At 40.5% G+C, this 19,793-nt stretch overlaps 2 protein-coding genes and 1 pseudogene across 2 annotated transcripts in view; 2 read left to right on the plus strand and 1 right to left on the minus strand.

Annotated features, from left to right (window-relative positions):
• The window catches only part of LOC137244139 (protein transport protein Sec24C-like), a 625,388-nt gene that overhangs the window by 194,704 nt on the left and 410,891 nt on the right, over positions 1-19,793 (plus strand). The gene's annotated exons all lie outside the window — the stretch shown is intronic.
• Positions 12,367-13,997, minus strand: LOC137244137 (histone acetyltransferase type B catalytic subunit-like; annotated as a pseudogene).
• The window catches only part of LOC137244134 (sterol O-acyltransferase 1), a 66,313-nt gene continuing 59,382 nt past the window's right edge, over positions 12,863-19,793 (plus strand). The window contains exon 1 of the mRNA XM_067772705.1: positions 12,863-12,938. Coding sequence (XP_067628806.1) covers positions 12,923-12,938 — 16 coding nt within the window. The 5' untranslated portion in view covers positions 12,863-12,922. The remainder of the gene's footprint in view (positions 12,939-19,793) is intronic.

The following is a 19,793-nucleotide window of genomic DNA, read 5'->3' on the forward strand; positions in this document are numbered from 1 at the left end:
ACCTTGCGATAAAGATGCAGTAAGACGATTCGTGGCATTCGCCAATTACTACCGAAGGTTTATACCAAATTTTGCTTCCATAGCAGCACCTTTAAATAAACTTAGCAGGAAAAGAGTAGAATTTAAATGGGATGAGTCATGTGATATAGCATTTGAAAAACTTCGAAAATCTTTAATTTCTCCTCAAATTCTCCAATACCCAGACTTCAAAAAGGAATTTATAATTACCGTCGACGCTTCAAAAATTGGTTGTGGTGCCATTTTAAGTCAAAAAAAAGATGACATTGACTTACCGATTTGTTTCGCGTCCAAATCATTTAATAATTCAGAACAAAAGAAATCAATAATTGAGTTAGAGCTTTTAGCTATATTTTTTGCAATAAAACAATTCAGACCATACGTAAATGGCACACACTTTACCGTCAAGTCCGATCATCGTCCATTAGTTTACTTGTTTAATATGAAAGATCCCTCTTCAAAACTTTCACGTATCAGACTTGAACTGGCAGAATACAACTTCACTATTGAATACATAAAAGGTAAAACGAACGTAGGAGCAGATGCACTCTCTCGCATCACAATAGAAGAAATTAAAAATTCAGGCAAATCAATTTTAGCAGTACAGACAAGATCACTGACAAAACAAGAACAATTAACGCAACAACAAATAGTCAAAGAAGAAAAAGTAAAGAAAAACATAAAAGTACAAGTTTATAATATTTTTTCAAACAAATTTTCAAAGAAAATACCTAGAGTAAAATCCCAAATAAATTATGATAAAAGTGGTAAAATTACGAATTTTGAGATAAATGCGCATTTAAAACACAAAAAAATTGAGTTAATTAAGGTTGCGTGTGCTAACAAAATAATACATTTAGATGAATTACTTTTGAAGCTACAAAAAGAAGCTGGCAAGCGCAATATTAATATAATCGAATTGAAAAAAAATGATAACCTTTTTAAATATTTTTCGATATCAGATCTGAAAACCACTGGGAATAAAATTTTAAAATATTTAGAAATCATCCTAACCGAACCCGTAGAAACTGTGACAGACGAGGACAAAAAACAACAATTAATAACAATTTACCATACCGACCCAATTTTAGGAGGACATTTTGGTAGCAAAAAAGTTTATGCAAAACTCGGAACCAAATATTATTGGAAAGGCATGACGCGCGATATAGCGAAATTTGTTAAAAACTGCGAAAAATGTCTTTTGAATAAGGTTAAGACAAAAACAAAGGAAAATTTAGTCCTAACCGAAACACCCTGTAAGCCATTCGACATTGTTGTAATTGACACTATAGGACCTCTACCTCAATTCGATAATGGTAACAAGTTGGCTGTAACCATTATATGCGATCTCAGCAAATACTTAGTAACGATTGCGATACCTGATAAAAGTGCAAAAACGGTTGCATCAGCTATTTTTGAAAATTTCATACTAATATATGGCATTATGAAAACAATTAAAACTGATTTAGGTACCGAATACAAAAATGAAATTTTTTCAGAGTTAACAAAACTATTAGAAATCGAACACAAATTTTCCACAGCGTACCATCATGAAACTCTTGGCACAGTAGAGCGAAACCACAGAGTTTTCAATGAATATTTAAGATCTTTTCTAAATCCCAATTTTTCCGACTGGGATGTTTACTTGAAATATTTCACTTTTCTTCATAACACAACAACAAACACAGTATTCGATAATAAATTCTCACCATATGAATTAGTCTTTGGCAAAGCAGCTAATTTACCAAAGGAACTGCAAACCGATAAAATAGACCCGATTTATAACATAGAAAATTATTCGAAAGAAATTAAATTTCGTTTTCAAAAAACTCACGAATTAGCAAAAAAAAGCAGTTACAGAACACAAATTAAAAAATCAAACCGGATATAACAAACGTTCACAACCAATATCTGTCAAGGTATTTGACAAGGTATTGCTTGAAAAAGAACCCCGCGACAAGCATAGTAATATCTATATTGGTCCTTATACCGTAATAGGTATTGACGGTGTAAACGTCACGTTAATTGATGACTGAACGAAAAAGGAAAAAATAGTACATAAAAATAGAATAAGAAAAATTAATTAAATTAAATTTTTAAATTCAATATTATTTAATGTTAATCTGTATTGTTAAATAAGAAATAAAATGTTTTTTCTTCCAAATTTGAAAAAAGATAATGAAATCAAATAAATTTAAACAATCATTAAAAATTAAGAACTGAATTCATACAGTAGAATTAAAACACAAAAAAAATTTGTTTTCTAATTATAAAAATTAAATTTAAGTCCTACTTTAGAACTAGACTTTAGAATTTAATTCTTAATTTAGATCTAAACATAGATTTAGATTTAAATTTTAAAAGACTTAAAATTTTTAAGATAACTTACATCGCTTTTGGGACAGAAGAATTTGGCCAATTCTTCTTTTCCAAAGGGGGATGATGTAAGGCAACCCTTATAATAAGTGTTGAGTGACCATAACATCAATCATTAAATATTAACCACGTCAGTTTTTTTGACCACATCAATCACTCACAATGAGGGTTACCTTAACAAACGTCACTTTGAATGACGCTAATTAATTTCGCGCATTCGACCCGACAAGTCAGACAATTTTGCACGAGTTGCATAATATATATTAAAATAAAGATACTCATAAAGTGCAAGTGTAAAGTTTTACTTTTTATTGGAAATTGGTGACCGACCCCTTTGATTTTTCTAAAAACATTGTTTTTGGTTCGTAGCAACTTGTTACTAACAAGCGGCATTAAAGTGGCTGATGTGGCTTACCAGCCGAAAAAAAACGTCGAGTGCTACAACAGAAGTCAATCGGCTAAAATCCATGTCCATTTCAATGGACATGTTACACATGGGTCGACCAGAATGAGAGCGGTGTTAGAGGCGTTGGCTCCACATTGCAATTGAAAAGATGGTTGGTGTCATGTGGGGACACGTTGCAAGCTGTACGTACATTACGAGTGTCGGGGTTGGTTCTGGATAGGTAGGAGTTTAAACTGTTACAGTATCCAGATCTCTCATTCATAGTCAATAAGCATATCTCCCGATTGTATATACTTATGAGATAAGCAACGGAATTAGATCTCATGTCACGTCAAAACAAATACATAGTAGGATTACATGTTGTTGTTGTTGTTGTAGCAGTGCTTCGCCCCACCCAATAGGTGCGACCGATCCCAAATTGTCATCAATATCCTATAACGGTAGTCCAAGGAAAATTGCTGTTTCAACAGGGGTGGACCATTATGTGAGGGGTGTTAGAGGCGTTGGTTCCACATTACAATTAAGGAGATGGTTGGTGTCATGTGGGGACACATTGCAAGCAGGGCTTACATTTTGTATATCGGGGTTGATTCTGGATAGGTAAGAGTTTAACCTGTTACAATGTCCAGATCGAAGTTGAGCTAGGGTGACTCGCGTTTCCCTGGGGAGTGTGCGTTCTTCTTCCGCAAGTTTTGGGTACTGTTCTTTGAGTACTGGATGCACCGGGCAATTCCTGGCATAAAGGTCCGACGCCTGTTTGTGGAGTTCACTGAGGACCTGCTTGTGTTTTTTTGCTCCATACGGCTGAGTTCTCAGGTGCCGTATTTCTTCATAATGCTTACGGAGATGAATCCTTAAGCCCCTAGGCGGTGTTGGCTCATAAATCAGATGTCTGTTGGGATGCCCAGGTTTCTGGGTGTTCAACAGGAACTAGGAACTGTTTGGTTAGCATCTCATTTCTCTCCCTGATGGGGAGTATTCTCGCCTCACTATGTAGATGGTGTTCTGGGGGCATAAGAAGACAGCCCGTGGCGGTTCTGAGAGCAGTATTTTGGCAGGCCTGTAGCTTCTTCCAGTGTAGTTTTTAGGCTTGGCGACCATATAGGGGACGCGTAGCATGCAATCGGCTGGCCAATTGCTTTGTAAGTGATAATGATCGGTTATTTGTCTTTTCCCCAAGTACTGCCAGCAAGAGATTTGAGGATTTTGTTACGGTTCTAGATTTTCTGTACAATTGCGGCTGCATGCTCACCAAAATGTAGACCCTGATCAAACGTCACACCCAGATTTTGGGGTGTGTGACAGTCGGCGGCGTAGTGCCATTGACGTGGATGTTCAAAATGGTCGACATTTGGGACGTCCATGTTGTAAATAAGGTCGCGGAGGATTTAGTCGGTGATAATTCCAGGTTTCGCGAGGCGAAAAAACTGGGAGATCAGGGAGGTAGCCGTTTATTCTGTTGCAAAGCTCATCGATCTGTGGGCACGGACCTGTGACCATTATTGTGCAGTCATTGACGTAGGAAACGATAGTAACTCCTTCTGGTGGCGAAGGTAGCTTTGATATGTAGAAGTTAAACAAAAGTGGGGATAGGACACCACCCTGTGGCACCCCTTGTTTAATTCTTCTTAGTTTTGATGTTTGATGTTTTGCGATCCACCGTTTAAGACATGGGGGAAGGGCAGACCCTTCCAGGTCTTGCAGTAACGTGCCATGGTTGACCGTATCAAAAGCTTTTGATAGGTCTAGCGAAACGAGTATTGTTCTATGGTGGGGGTTTTGATATAAACCGCAATTTATCTGGGTGTTAATGGCATTTATCTCGGTGGTGGTGCTATGGAGTTTCTGTAGCCATGCAGATGACAGGCTAAATGCAGTGGTAGGGGGGGGGGGCAAAATGGCTTCAAGCGTCTTGGCTACTGGCGATAGGAGAGATATCGGGCGATATGACTCTCCTATGTTAGCTGGTTTCCCAGGCTTTAGTAGCGGGCCCAGCTTGGCCATTTTCATTTTTCGCGAATGACGAAGGTGGAAAGAGACAGGTTGAAGACATGCGCTAAATATGTGAAACCCTCTTTCCCTAGGCTTTTAAGCATCGGCATGACTATGCCGTCGGAGCCCATTGCTTTGAATGGTTTAGCATGACCGATGGCATCCTCAACCTCTTTGGCGGTGACGGCAATTGGAGACGCGCTGAATTTATGCTTATGCGCGTGTCTGTTGGCCCTCCGTGTATCTTTGTCGACCGTAGAATGCATTATATATTGTCGACAGAAATCACTCGGGTATTTTTTCGCATCCGACAGCACTTTATCGCCAAATGCGATGGAAATTTTGTCATTGTGCTTAGACGGATTCGATAGCGACTTTACGGTGGACCAAAGCTTACCTACACCGGCAGAGAGGTTACAACCGCTTAGGTGCTCCTCCCATTTTGCCCGCTTGTGTTCATCCACAAGCAATCCGATGCGTTGGTTTATATCCCTTATTTGGGGGTCGCCGGGATCGAGCTCTCGTATAAGGTCACGTTCTCTCGCTAAATTTGCGGCCTCCGCCGGAAAGTGAGGCCGAATTTCGGGAATTCTACCAGCGGGAATGAAGCGAGTCGAGGCGGATGCAATGACCTTGCGGAAAGCACGCTCCCCTTGGCGAGCATTAGTCGGGATAGGGAGGGCAGCAAAGCGGTTGTCTGTAAAGGATTTGTATTCATCCCACTTTCCTTTTTTAAAGTTTATGAAAGGGCCTTTTTCTGTGACGATGAAGTCGGCGGTATGCTCGAGCGAAATAAGTATAGACAGGTGGTCGGATGCCAATGTTACCATCGGCTGCCAGTTGACGCAGTTTACGAGTCCTGCGCTCACGATTGATATGTCCGGCGAACTCTGACAGTTTCCTACCATACGTGTGGGGCGTATCCGTTTATTGTGCAGAACGTCGTTTCTTCTATTTGATCCGCCAATATCTCACCCCTATTGTCTGCCTGCAAGTTTGAATGCCATAGATCGTGATGGGCATTGAAATCGCCTAAGATAATGCAATTATTGCCAGTGAGTAAGGCGCTGGATATTACGACGGTATCCACAGGGGCAGCAGTTGGCAGGAGGGATGTAGATGTTGATGATTTCTAGGTTTGCATCGCATGACCGGACAGATACGCCTTGACGTTCCAAGACACTGTGCCTTCGTCCGATGTCGGAATCAAATAAATGATATTGCACAGGGTGGTGTATGACAAACGCGAGACCACCTCCATTTCCGCTCTCGCGATGTTTTCTGTGGACATTATACCCAGAACAAGTCTGCAGACCAGATCTTGCTGTGAGTTTAGTCTCTTGAATCGCAGCAATGCGGATGTTGTGCCGCTTCATGAAATCGACTATCTCCGTGATCTCTGGGAGTAAATGACTACGCCTGGGTTGTGAAAGGCTAGGACGCAACTGCGTGGACTGGGCGTCCTTGGGTAAGCATTGGGGTACCCGTTGTGTTTGTGTTTGCGGCTGGCAACATGGTGTAACGAAGCTTTTCCTTGCCCTGGTGCTTCTTCAATAAGTGCTGGGGTATACTCGCCGTGTCCAAAGTTCGCTTACAATAAATTTGTATTTCGGGGCACCTTGCAAATCGTTTTCATATAAAATTCACTTTATTGCTTTAACTTCTTAAACTATAATACAAAATGTAATAAAACAAGTAAGGAAGGCTAAGTTCGGGTGTAACCGAACATTATATACTCAGTTGAGAGCTGTGGAGAGAAAGTAAGGGAAATCACCATGTTGTAAAAGGAACCTAGGGTAACCCTGGAATGTGTTTGTATGACATGTGTATCAAATGGAAGGTATTAAAGAGTATTTTAAGAGGAAGTGGGCCATAGATCTATAGATGGACGCCATTTAGGGATATCGCCATAAAGGTGGACCAGGCCTGACTCGAGAATTTGTACGATATGGATATCAAATGAAATGTGTTAATGATAATTTTAAAAGGGAGTGGGCCTAAGTTCTATAGGTGGACGTCTTTTCGAGATATCGTCATAAAGGTGGACCAGGGGTGACTCTAGAATTTATTTTGTACGATATGGGTATCAAATAAAAGGTATTAATGAGTATTTTAAAAGAGTGTGGGCCTAAGTTCTATAGATGGACGCCTTTTCGAGATATCGCCATAAAGATGGACCAGGAGTGACTCTAGAATTTGTTTGTACGATATGAGTATCAAATGAAAGGTGTTAATGAGTATTTTAAGAGGGCGTGGGCCTTAGTTCTATATGTGGACGCCTTTTCGAGATATCGCCATAAACGTGGACCAGGGGTGACTCTAGAATTTGTTTGTACTATATGGGTATCAAATGAAAGGTGTTAATGAGTATTTTAAAAGGGAGTGGGCCTTAGTTCTATAGGTGGATGCCTTTTCGGAATATCGTTACAAAAGTGGACCTGGGTTGACTCTAGAATGCGTTTGTACAATATGGGTGTCAAACGAAAAGTGTAATAAGTGTTTTAAAAGGGAGTGGGCCTTTGTTCTATGGGTGGACGCCTTTTCGGGATATCGCCATAAACGTGGACCAGGGGTGACTCTAGAATGCGTTTGTACAATATGAGTATCAAATTAAAGGTGCTAATGAGTATTTTAAAAGGGTGTGGGCCTTAGTTCTCTAGGTGGACGCCTTTTCGAGATATCGCCATAAAGGTGGACCAGGGGTGACTCTAGAATTTGTTTGTACGATATGGGTATCAAATGAAAGGTGTTAATGAGTATTTTAAAAGGGCGTGGGTCTTAGTTCTATAGGTGGACGCCTTTTCGAGATATCTCCATAAAGGTAGACCAGGCGTGACTCTAGAATTTGTTTGTACGATATGGGTATCAAATGAAAGGTGTTAATGAGTATTTTAAAAGGCAGTGGGCATTAGTTCTATAGGATGCCTTTTCGAGATATCGCCATAAAGGTGGGCCAGGGGTGACTCTTGAACTTTTGTGTACGATATGGATATCAAATGAAAGGTGTTAATGAGTATTTTAAAAGGGTGTGGGTCTTAGTTCTATAGGTGGACGCCTTTTCAAGATATCGCCATAAAGGTGGACCAGGGGTAACTCTACAATTTGTTTGTACGATATGGGTATCAAATGAAAGGTGTTAATGAGTATTTTAAAAGGGCGTGGGCCTTAGTTCTATAGGTGGATGCCTTTTCGAGATATCGACATAAAGGTGGACCAGGGGTGACTCTAGAATTTGTTTATACGATATGGGTATCAAATGAAAGGTGTTAATGAATATTTTAAAAGGGAGTGGGCCTTAGTTCTAGAATTTTTGTGTACGATATGGGTATCAAATGAAATGTGTTAATGAGTATTTTAAAACGGAGTGGGCCTTAGTTCTATATGTGAACGCCTTTTCGAGATATCCCCATAAACGTAGACCAGGGGTGACTATAGAATGTGTTTGTACGATATGGGTATCAAATTAAAGGTATTAATGAGGGTTTTAAAAGGGAGTGACGCTTAGTTGTATATGTGAAGGCGTTTTCGAGATATCTACCAAAATGCGGACCAGGGTGATCCAGAACATCATCTGTCGGGTACCGCTAGTTTATTTATATATGTAATACCACCTACAGTATTCCTTCCAAGATTCCAAGGGCTTTGGATTTCGCCCTGCAAAACTTTTTCATTTTCTTCTACTTAATATGGTAGGTGTCACACCCATTTTTCTTAAGTTATATTTTGCGTCAATAGACCAATACAATTACCATGTTTCATCCATTTTTTCGTATTTGGTATATAATTACGGCATTTTTTTCATTTTTCGTAATTTTCGATATCGAAAAAGTGGGCGTGGTCATAGTCGGATTTCGGCAATTTTTTATACCAATACAAAGTGAGTTCAGATAAGTACGTGAACTGAGTTTAGTAAAGATATATCGATTTTTGCTCAAGTTATCGTGTTAACGGCCGAGCGGAAGGACAGACGGTCGACTGTGTATAAAAACTGGGCGTGGCTTCAACCGATTTCGCCCTTTTTCACAGAAAACAGTTACCGTCCTAGAAGCTAAGCCTCTACCAAATTTCACAAGGATTGGTTAATTTTTGTTCGACTTATGGCATTACAAGCATCCTAGACAAATTAAATGAAAAAGGGCGGAGCCACGCCCATTTTGAAATTTTCTTTTATTTTTGTATTTTGTTGCACCATATCATTACTGGAGTTGAATGTTGGCATAATTTACTTATATGCTGTAAAGATATTAACTTTTCTTTTAAAATTTGAATTTAAAAAAAAATTTTTTTTAAAAAGTGCGCGTGGTCGTTCTCCGATTTTGCTAATTTTTATTGAGCAGATATATAGTAATAAGAGTAACGTTCCTGCCAAATTTCATCATGATATCTTCAACGACTGCCAAATTACAGCTTGCAAAACTTCTAAATTACCTTCATTTAAAAGTGGGCGTTGCCATGCCCATTGTCCAAAATTTTACTAGTTTTCTATTCTGCGTCATAAGCTCAACTCACCTACCAAGTTTCATCGCTTAATGCGTATTTGGTAATGAATTATCGCACTTTTTCGATTTTTCGAAATTTTCGATATCGAAAAAGTGGGCGTGGTTATTGTCCGATATCGTTCATTTTAAATAGCGATATGGGATGAGTGCCCAGGAACCTACTTACCAAATTTCATCAAGATACCTCAAAATTTACTCAAGTTATCGTGTTAACGGACAAACGGACGGACGGACATGGCTAAATCGATTTTTTTTTTCGATACTGATGATTTTGATGTATGGAAGTCTATATCTATCTCGATTCCTTTATACCTGTACAACCAACCGTTATGCAATCAAAGTTAATATACTCTGTGAGCTCTGCTCAACTGAGTATAAAAAGATGTGTATGTATTCTTCACTTCGTTTGATGCTTGCTATATGATTAGTGGTGGGCTAACGGTCCCTCGTGTCCTGTTAGGACCGTTCCGTTAGGACGCCTTACTGGTCGCTGCCTGGGTATGTGTAAATGTATCTCATTGACGCCTTGCGTCGGCGTGTTTCTCCTACTGTTAGCGACTGCGCTGTCTCTGATGCGGCTTATGTCGGTGCGTCTGCATGAGTGTAGCTCTGGTATGATTGACGTCGTATGTTTGCGCCGCTCTGCTGCGGCCAACGTCGTATGTTAGCGTGACTCTGCTGTGGTCGACGTCGTATGCTCGTGTAATTCTGCTGCGGCCAGCGTCGTATGTTTGCGTGCTTCTGCCGCGGCCAATGCCGTATGCTTGTGTATCTCTGCTGTGGCCAAGGTCGTATGTTTGCGTAACTCTGCTGCGGCCAACGTCATATGCTTGTGTGACTCTGCTGCGGCCAATGGTAGCGGCTTAGGCTATCTCTGCCGAGGCTTACGGTGGTGAAGCGCGGATTCGTGACGCTGTGGACCTTCGCTTAGCAGGGGGCGAACGTGGTCTAAAGCGTTGTAGAGCAGTTAAAACCAGCTTACCCACAATCCTCAACACACGGCTCTCTCCTATAAACGCAATGTGTGGCGATGGTTAAAACCGATACGCCTTTCAGAAGCCCTTCAATTGCTGCTCCGGTGACGATCGTACTTCGCGTCCCGTTAGGTGGAATCCATTAGCCTCGGTACATACACGTTTGACGTTTCACTTGTACTGCGGATGCCGACGTACTTCTGCCGCGGTTGGCGTTTGGCTGAGCGCGGGATCACAATGCGGTGGAGGACGTTTGCTTACGACGGAGCGAGCGTGGGCTAAAGCGTTGTAGATCGGTTAAAACCAGCTTACCCACAATTCTCAGGCCACGACTTTCTCCTATGAAACGCACTGGCTTGCAATGGTTAAAACCGATATGCCTTCCAGAACGCTTCAATAGTAGCTCCGGTTGCAACCACAACTGTGTGCTGACTCACTGCTGTCTTCTTCTGTTACCCTTTTCATAGCCAATAGGGCTGGCCACATTCAACACGGCGGATACAGACCACAGCTACAGCAAAGCAAAACTTGACCACAATCGTAGCCATGCATTGGCTACATGGTTACAATGGAAACCACAGCTACAGTGGCAGCGCTGTTTCGAACAGCTGATGTATTTTAACATCTAACAATCTAATCTGGTTGGGGGGGTCTTTGCAGCTAACCGCTTTATGGTATCAATTACGCTCACCGAATGAACCAGGAAGGAGGCAATGGTGATGGTCTCTATCTTTACAAGTAATACCCAGCATTATCTTATCAGAGCCGTAATAAACTCCTCAAATCTCTTGCTGGCAGTACTTGGGGAAAAGATAAAGAAACGCTCATTACCACTTGCAAAGCAATTGGCTAGCCGATTGCATGCGCGTCCCCGATATGGTCGCCAAACCTTGGGGTGGGGAGGGAGGGATGGCCTGAAGGATTAATGTGGCCATATAAATCGTTCCCGAGATGGTCGGGCTAGCACCTTAATGGTGCTGTGTTACCGGAGCGTACCGGATCTGTATCCGGCAAAGGACCATCACATCGATAACACTCCCCAAAGCCTTCGGGGAGTAACCTTATCGCTACAACAACAACAACAGGCCTGTCAAAGCACTGCCCTCAGAACCGCTACTGGTTGTCTTCTTATGTCCCCAGAACAACACCTACACAATGAGGCGAGAATATCCCCCATTAGGGAGAGAAATGAAATTCTAACCAAACAGTTCCTGTTGAATACCCAGAAACCTGGGCATATTGTTGTTGTTGTTCTTGTAGCAGTGCATCGCCCCATCAAATTGTCATCAATATCCTCTAACGGGAGTCCAAGGAAATTTGCTGTTTCAACAGGCGTGGACCATAATGAGAGGGGTATTAGAGGCAGTGGTTCCACAATACAGTTAAAGAGATGGTTGGTGTCATGTGGGGACATATTGCAAGCAGGACATATGTTTTGTAAGAGTTTAACCTGTAACAGTATCCAGATCGAAGTTGAGCTAGAGTGAATCGCGTTTCCCTAGGGAGTGTGCGTTCCTCTTTTTCGTTCTGGATAACCGTGTCAAAGGCTTTTGACAAATTATGCACCACGACTACTATCTTTCTTTCCTGGCCATAGATTCATAAAGCCAAGAAAGTGAGGTGTTCAAAATGATTGCAAGAGGGTGATACAAAAGTAAGCATTGGTTCCCCGATGACGTAGCTTATAAGTCCTGCACTGACTCGCGTTTGGGGCGTCCCCATTCAGCGTGCTAAAAGTCATATCATCTGCAAGTTCACTCACTTGGTGACGTCTACACAAAACATCCTGTCAAAGATATACCCAGAATAGTTTTTGTTATAGCGAAAAATAAACCATCCTCCGTCTTTTGCGGGATATTAACCAACTAAGCCCAGGCAGTATCATGACATTCCTGTAACCGATTCAAATTGACGATCGTAACTTCTTCGTATCTATATTTTCATGTTCTCTGTATATAAAGCTACGCAGCAGATGGAGGAGGTAAAAGACGTCATACACGAATAAATTCGGAAATCTTATTGTACAATTAATAATTTAGGTTTTATTACATAAAAAATAATAATCAGATGTAGAACAATACCAGCTAAATGGCACTTAAAATCTATATCATTTACTGTAACACATACAAAAACTTTTCTAGGTTCATAAGCTTAATCACGTAACTTTTCAACAATTTGTTTGTATGCGTTCTCTTCTTTTTCATATTCCTCATGCAATTGCTCCATACGTTGACTTGGTGTAGGTAAACGCGCTCTCATCCATTCCGTATCCACTTTAGCTTTTTCCATTTTCTTAATATCATTTATATGTTTATAATAAATTGCGTTTAACCGACGCTTTACATCCAAACGATAAGCATGATAATCGTCATTATCATAAATGTGTGTATAATATAGTCGAAGTAATCCATAAACCAGGCGACACTGACGTGGATTTAGCTGGAAAGAGATGAGCATCAGTTCAACAGGTGGTTTTTAATAGTTATTAGTTAAATTAGTTTACCTTGTACGTTTCGCGCGCCTCATGAACCATTTCTTTGTTAAATCCTTTTCTGATGACATCACTTCCAAAACTTTTTAGGCCCATACACAGACGAGCATCAATATAGTTGCGTAAACGCTGAAAATCACCCGATGGATCTTCCACTGCCATATCAATGACATTAGTGATTGGTAAGTAATGTTTATAGACAGTTTCAATGAATTTTGTGCCAAATTGACTAATGCGCGGTCGTATGTGTTGAGGATATGCGTAGTACTCATTTACAGTGGTGTAGCCAGTGGTTGCAGACTGATAATCACCATTATCATTTTTATACTTTTCATAGCTGTAGGAATATAAAAATTGATATAAGTTACTTATTGAAAGTAGCATATTTAGTCAACATACCATACAAAGAAGCTCCATTGCGGATCATCAACATCAATATAGGATGCTGCATCAACGAAACATAATTTAAATGTCTACAAACGACTGAAGAATTTTAAGAATGATATAGTTCGAAGAAGTGCTCTTGTCCGTCTTCATCAGTAACACTGTGTTCGGTTATTTTTTCACCAAATGGTTGAAACTTATCTGCTTTATCTAGTCTTTTCAAAAACTCATCCATATTAACAAAAAAACAGCCATCAGGTAATTTTTCCGCTATCGGTCGCACAACTACATTAGCCTTTATATCTCCGCCTGATAGTTCATCAACTCGACTGTTATATTCAATGCCAATATAAATATGTAGAGGACCAGCAGTGTATAAAATACGCACACATATACCTTTATATCCGAATATGCTTTCAGATTCACCAAATATGTGATGTGCCATCATGGTATGAAATACAAGGGTGTCATCTTCCAAATCTTGTTTGCGGCGTACTTGAATATGCGAAACATATAACTTTCGTGCTGTTTATGTTAAATATTTTGTGTAATGCGGATGACTTACTTAATTTAAATTCCACAGCTTGGACTGCATCCAGTACGAGGTCCACATATTCGTGTATACCTTTTAATTCGTTTGTAGGAGTCTCGCAAACCCTTCCACCGCTTTTTGCATTGTTCCTCTACATTTTAAATTGAAATTTACACCACATGAAGAAATAAATCTCTAATATGTATACTAACCTTCACTTTGCATAGCAGAGGAGACCTGCCTCCATGCAATTCCCTTTTCTTTATGTTTTTATAGTCCTCCAAGCCCAGATTATATATAATGGGCATTTTCCGCACCTCTTCAATTAATTCATCCATATCCATATTTAATTTGTTGAAATTGTAGCAATCTATGTATGTATGTAATTAAAGTTTATGAAGAAACAATTTTTTCATATTTTTTCAGGTAATTGTTTGCTTTAGGGTACAACTGTAAAACTCGTCCCAAAATATCGGGAGAAGTGTCAAAAGACGCATTTTGGACCCAGGATCACGAATCCGAAAGCGGAAATGAAAAATTTTATTTCTGTGAAAAGATATTGCCAAAAAACCGAAAAATGGCTCCGTAGCACTCCGAAACCGGGGGTGGGATCCATAGTATTTTTGCGCAGAACGCCTTTCTGCATTGGCGGCCTTCGGCCACGCTTATAAAAAATTACCCTGGGTGGGTCCAACACCGGTTTGGAGACCAAAACTATATCCGCGCAAAACACTTTTACCCACAGTTTTTCTTGTGGGTACAACAAAATCATCAAAATCACAACAACCACATGAAAATTTCCGGTTTTGTTTGCAAATGTCTCCGAAAAGAAATAAAAGGTCTGATTTCCACTTTCGGATTCGTGGTCCAGGGAACAAGACGCGTCTTCTGACACCTCTCCCGATATTTTTGGACGAGTTTTAGTAGTTGTACCCTAAAGTAAGCAATTACTTTTTTTCAGTCGAAGATTTTTCTTACCAATAATTTAAACTGTTTCTATATCGCTTAATATAATGTCAAATAAATTATTATTATTATAAAACCGTGAGATTATAATTAATTTTATTATTTTACCAATTTTACCCAAGAAAAACTTTCAATAAACACGCGCGAAATTACTTGTCAGAAAAGTTAAGAAGAAGCATTTCAGATTTATAGCTGAATTCAGTAAGCCGTCTCTAGTCACTATTAGAGACTATTTGGGGTGAAAATCACTTTTGAGACAATTTGCCATTCTGTAAGCTGTCTCGCGTCTCCAGCCTCACAAAAGCAATCACTAATTTGTGAGCTGGTTCGGGGCAGATCACAAACGTGAAAATTTCAGAAAAAGTATGAAAATTATTTGCGAAAAACGCTTTAAATATATTCTTTTTATTCTTCAAATTAAAATAAGCATAGAAAAAAATAAAAAACAGAAAATACTTAAAAAAACAGAAATACTTAATTAAAGAACTCTAGCGGCGCCGCTGAGATTCGAACCTACACACTTTCGGATTTTCTATAAATGTTGTGAACGGTGTCTTAGCGAGCTGAGCCACAACACTACTCAACATTGCGTTGACAAAATGCGATGCTATATTATTTGTTCAATGTATGAGTAAATTGTCATTTTGGTGAATTTCGTTGATATGGTGAATTGTTTCTGTGACTTTCGTTTACTGAATACCGAAATCATCTCAAGTCACAAAAATTGTCTCTAAAAGAAAATTTCAAATTTACAGCTGAATTCAGTAAGCCGTCTCTAGTCACTATTAGAGACTAATTGGGGTGAAAATCACTTTTGAGACAATTTGCCATTCTGTAAGCTGTCTCGTGTCTCCAGCCTCACAAAAGCAATCACTAATTTGTGAGCTGGGCCGGGGCAGATCACAAACGTGAAAATTTCAGAAAAAGTATGACAATTATTTCCGAAAAACGATTTAAATATATTTTTTTTATTCCTAAAATTAAAATAAGCATAGACAAAATTAAAAAACAGAAAATACTTAAAAAAAAATCGAACTATATGTGGCGCCGCTGAGATTCGAACCTACACACTTTGAAATTTTCTATAAAAATTATCATCGGCGTCTTGGCAAGCTCAGCCACAATACCACCCGACACCACGTTGACAAAATGCAATGCTATATTATTTGTTCAATGTATGAGTACATTGTCATTTTGGTGAATTTCGTCGATATGGTGAATTGTTTTTGTGACTTTCGTTTACTGAATACCGAAATCATCTCAAGTCACAAAAATTGTCTCTAAAGGAAAATCTCAAATTTAGAGACTTGAGATTAGACTGAATTACAGAATTCAGCCGTTAGAGACTTGAGATGAGACTGAATTACAGAATTCAGCCGTTAATCTGGCGACAGCGGCATTCGTGGTTGATTGGCGTGTTGCCATGTTGTCGTTAAAAAAACCATCGCCATAAGAACATGAGTAAAAATAATATGACAGATGTGGCGGCTGCACCGCCGTCGTCAATGTGGCAAGCCCTAATGACCTTGATGTTGCTAGCTTAGTTCGTTGCGTTGCCATGGTTACGGTGTTGCTGTGGAGTGTTGTGGCAACTTGTTGCGCTAGTGATCTTTCAGAGATTTGTTTGTGTCCCGTGTTGTGTTGGCTATGTTGCTGATCGTGTTCTTATGTAGAGTTTTATTTGTGTTGCGTTGTCTGTGTTACTGATCCTGTGTTGTGGGGCGGTGGTTTTGTATGGGCCAAATTAATGGTTTATATGTGGTCCTCACAATGGCGGAATGACACTAGTCGGGGTGTTGCCGTCGTGGAGTCCAACACATCTAGGAAAGTGGCACCGTCCAAGGCAGGAGCTGCATTGAGCGGATTTCGCAAACATATATATTCTGTGCTGGCAAACGGTGCAAAAGGAGGTAGGGACTAAGAGTCCGTTTCGCTGGCCTACACGATTACTGTCGGAAAAGAGAGGGGAAGAAGACGGGGCAGGGGCTTATGCTCGGCATTGCTCCCGACTCTACTACGGAGGTTGTAGGTATGGGTGGGAGCGGCCGAATGAGTTTGTGGTGCCGTGGGGCGCGAGCAGCAGTGGGTACTAGTTGTGGTTTGCTGAGCAGCAGGGCTGCTGGAAGGTATTGGGGGCGCAAAGGCGTAGCCTACGGGACGTCCTTGGGCGTGAACCAGCAAGGATCCACAAAAGAATTATAAAAGTTACGTGGACGTCGGGTTTTGGGATCTAGCCCAGAACAACATGTCCGATGCAACCATCTCTTGCACGAGACACACTGACGAGAGTATGACCGTCCTAAACATATAATTTTCGGCAGACGCAGCAAACCCATTTCTCAGGACCGGAGTAGGAGCAGGAGAATATGGAGCAGTCCAGCTGCAAGGAGCTGTTGGGACGATGACAATTTGTGGAAGGGACGTACCAAATTAAATGGGGTTACACTGAAATGACAGTCCTTGGTCGGAAAAAATCCCGAGTCGCCCCGGAACATTGAACCGACTGCCTACTTAAGCCTACTTACATAAAAAGCAACTCTTTATTTTTGTTTATAAAAATCCACAGTCTGGACTTGCATGTTGTAACATTTTTCAGAAATCAGTCAATATTTCAGACACGAATCTGTGAAATGCTTAGAGTAGCTAGATGCCGGTTGGAGATATCTAAACAAAGAATAGAATATGCTAGACCTAATCAATTGAATAAATTACCCAATAATATTAAAACTGTGGAGCGTATATCCAATTTTAAAATGAATTAAAGCTCAATCTTCAAGAGAATGTCGAATCGTTTCTTATGTAAATGTCATGTAAAATGCTAAGTAATCGTTATTGATTTGAAATTTGTATCTTTTAATTTTATGTATATTTTAATCTCTATATAAATTTTTTACTTTTACATACATATGTATGTATATGTATGATGATTATCCAACCTAACATTTGTACATGCCAGTTATCGTCTTTCAATCCAATACGGCGTGGAGGCACCTAACTATGTACTTGCTTAGATGTTGTTGTTTATTGAGTTTACAACTAATTATCTTTGTTAATAAACTTGATATATCTTTATATATAAAAATCACGTGTCACAGTGTTTGTCCGCGATGGACTCCTAAACTACTGAACCGATTTTGAATTTGTTTCGCACCCCGTGTGTAGTTTGATCTAACTTGAAATATGGGATAGTTTACAGTCACAATATTATTTTATTTCAAATGTTTTTATATGTTTATACGTAATAATAAAATGTTACGTATACGCACCGGCACTCATATTTTCAGGTGGTGCGGATATACATACTTCCGTGTAATTGGTTGGTGTTTAATTAAACAACGTGCTTATCAAAAAAAAATATTATAGCGAATGATATCAAGTATAGCACTTCACCAGACCTGGCGAGAGAGGGGGGATGGGGGATTACCCCCGGACCCGGGGTTTCTGAGGGGGCCCGCGATTTAGAAGTACTAAGACATTTTTTTTAATTCAGGAGAGTCTTTGGTTGTTCCATGTGCAATTTTTAAGGCGAATTTCAAAAGCAACGAATATCTGCATTTCGTTTTAATATTATAGTGAAGTGTGAAAAATAAAAATCTATATATATAAAAGGAAAGACTAAAATGTGTGTTAGTTGGTCGCCGGTGTTTGAAGAGATGCGTCGGTCAATTTTGTTCAAACGTGGGCCCGGGTAGCCCTAGAATGTGTTTATATAATATGGATATCAAATGAAAGCTGTTGATGACTGCTTGAGCACAGAGTAATATATTATACCGCTTGGTGACTACGGTCTCAAAATATAGGCCAAAACGTGGACCCGGATACCCCTAGAATGTGTGGGTAGGTTAGGTTAGGTTGCAAGGGATGAGCTGGACACTATGGTAACAGCTCACTACTTAGGTCTCCAATTGGCCCATTGTAATACCCTATACGGTCTCAAAGAGGACCCCTACCCTGCCTAAAGCGGGTCTAACCACCTCGTGGAAATTACAAATTTTGCTAGAGCCTTTACTTCATAGCTAGAAACCTCAGCGAGGTCATGTAGAAAAGGTTTACCAAGGATGGCCAACCTGCGCCTACTAAGCGCTGGACAATGACAGAGAAGGTGCTGGACACTCTCTTCCTCTTCTGTACATCTGCATCTGCGACAATAGTCGAAGGTCGTTACCCCCATTCTAGCACCATGCGTGCCTATTAAGCAATGCCCTGTTAGAACCCTTATCAGGGACGATAGAACTGATTTGTTTAAAATCATAACCGCTTCTGTGCACCCCTTGTCATATGAGGGCCAGGTTTGCCTGGATGTCTCACACGATGATATGGCTGACCATAGTCCATTTGCAATTCTTATAATGCTTGTGTTCACACGAAGCCTGAAAGCGGCCGTGGGTATACCTACCGAATCATTTCCCGGAAGGATATGGTCTGGCCAGCTCGTCTGCTCTGCAATTGCCTTCAATATCCCTGTGCCCAGGTACCCATATAAGGCTGATACTGAAGTGCTGAGCCATCTCGTTAAAAGATCTAAGAGATCTGCGGCATTCAGTGACCGACTTTGCGTAGTCGACGAATGAGTCCAGGGCCTTTAATGCGGTCTGGCTGTCTGAGAAAATAAACACACGTTTACCATCCTTAGGCATAGACCCGAGATGGTTCACAGCCCTGTGTATTGCCAGCATTTCCGCTTGGTAAACACTACAGTGATCTGGTAGGCGAAAAGAGACCTCTAGACCCAGATCCGGCGAAAAGAGGCCTGCTCCCATCTTCCCGCCAAACTTAGAACCATCCGTGAATATGTTGATGGCGCCCGGTACTGTATGTTGTCTGGTATTCCAGGCCTGTCGCGATGGTATATATATACTACAGTTTTTAACGAAGACGTTCTTTGGCGTGCAGTAGTCAGTGCGCACCGGTATTGGGACTGGGGCATTCGTGCCCAGGATTGTTGCGTGTCCACTAGATCTATTTTACCAGAGACCTGTTTTCCTTATGCGTAAAGCGGCGATGACCGCTATTTCCTTCGCCACCAGGTCAAGAGGTGGAAGGTATAGCATTGTGTTGAGTGCTTCAGATGGAGTGGAGCCGAGAGCCCCGGTGATGCAGAGCTCCGAACTCCGTTGCACCTTTTGAAGCGTTTTAAGATAGGTAGTTTTAGCTA

Source organism: Eurosta solidaginis, chromosome 3 (genome assembly GCF_040869045.1).
Source record: "Eurosta solidaginis isolate ZX-2024a chromosome 3, ASM4086904v1, whole genome shotgun sequence".
Classification (NCBI taxonomy): domain Eukaryota; kingdom Metazoa; phylum Arthropoda; class Insecta; order Diptera; family Tephritidae; genus Eurosta; species Eurosta solidaginis.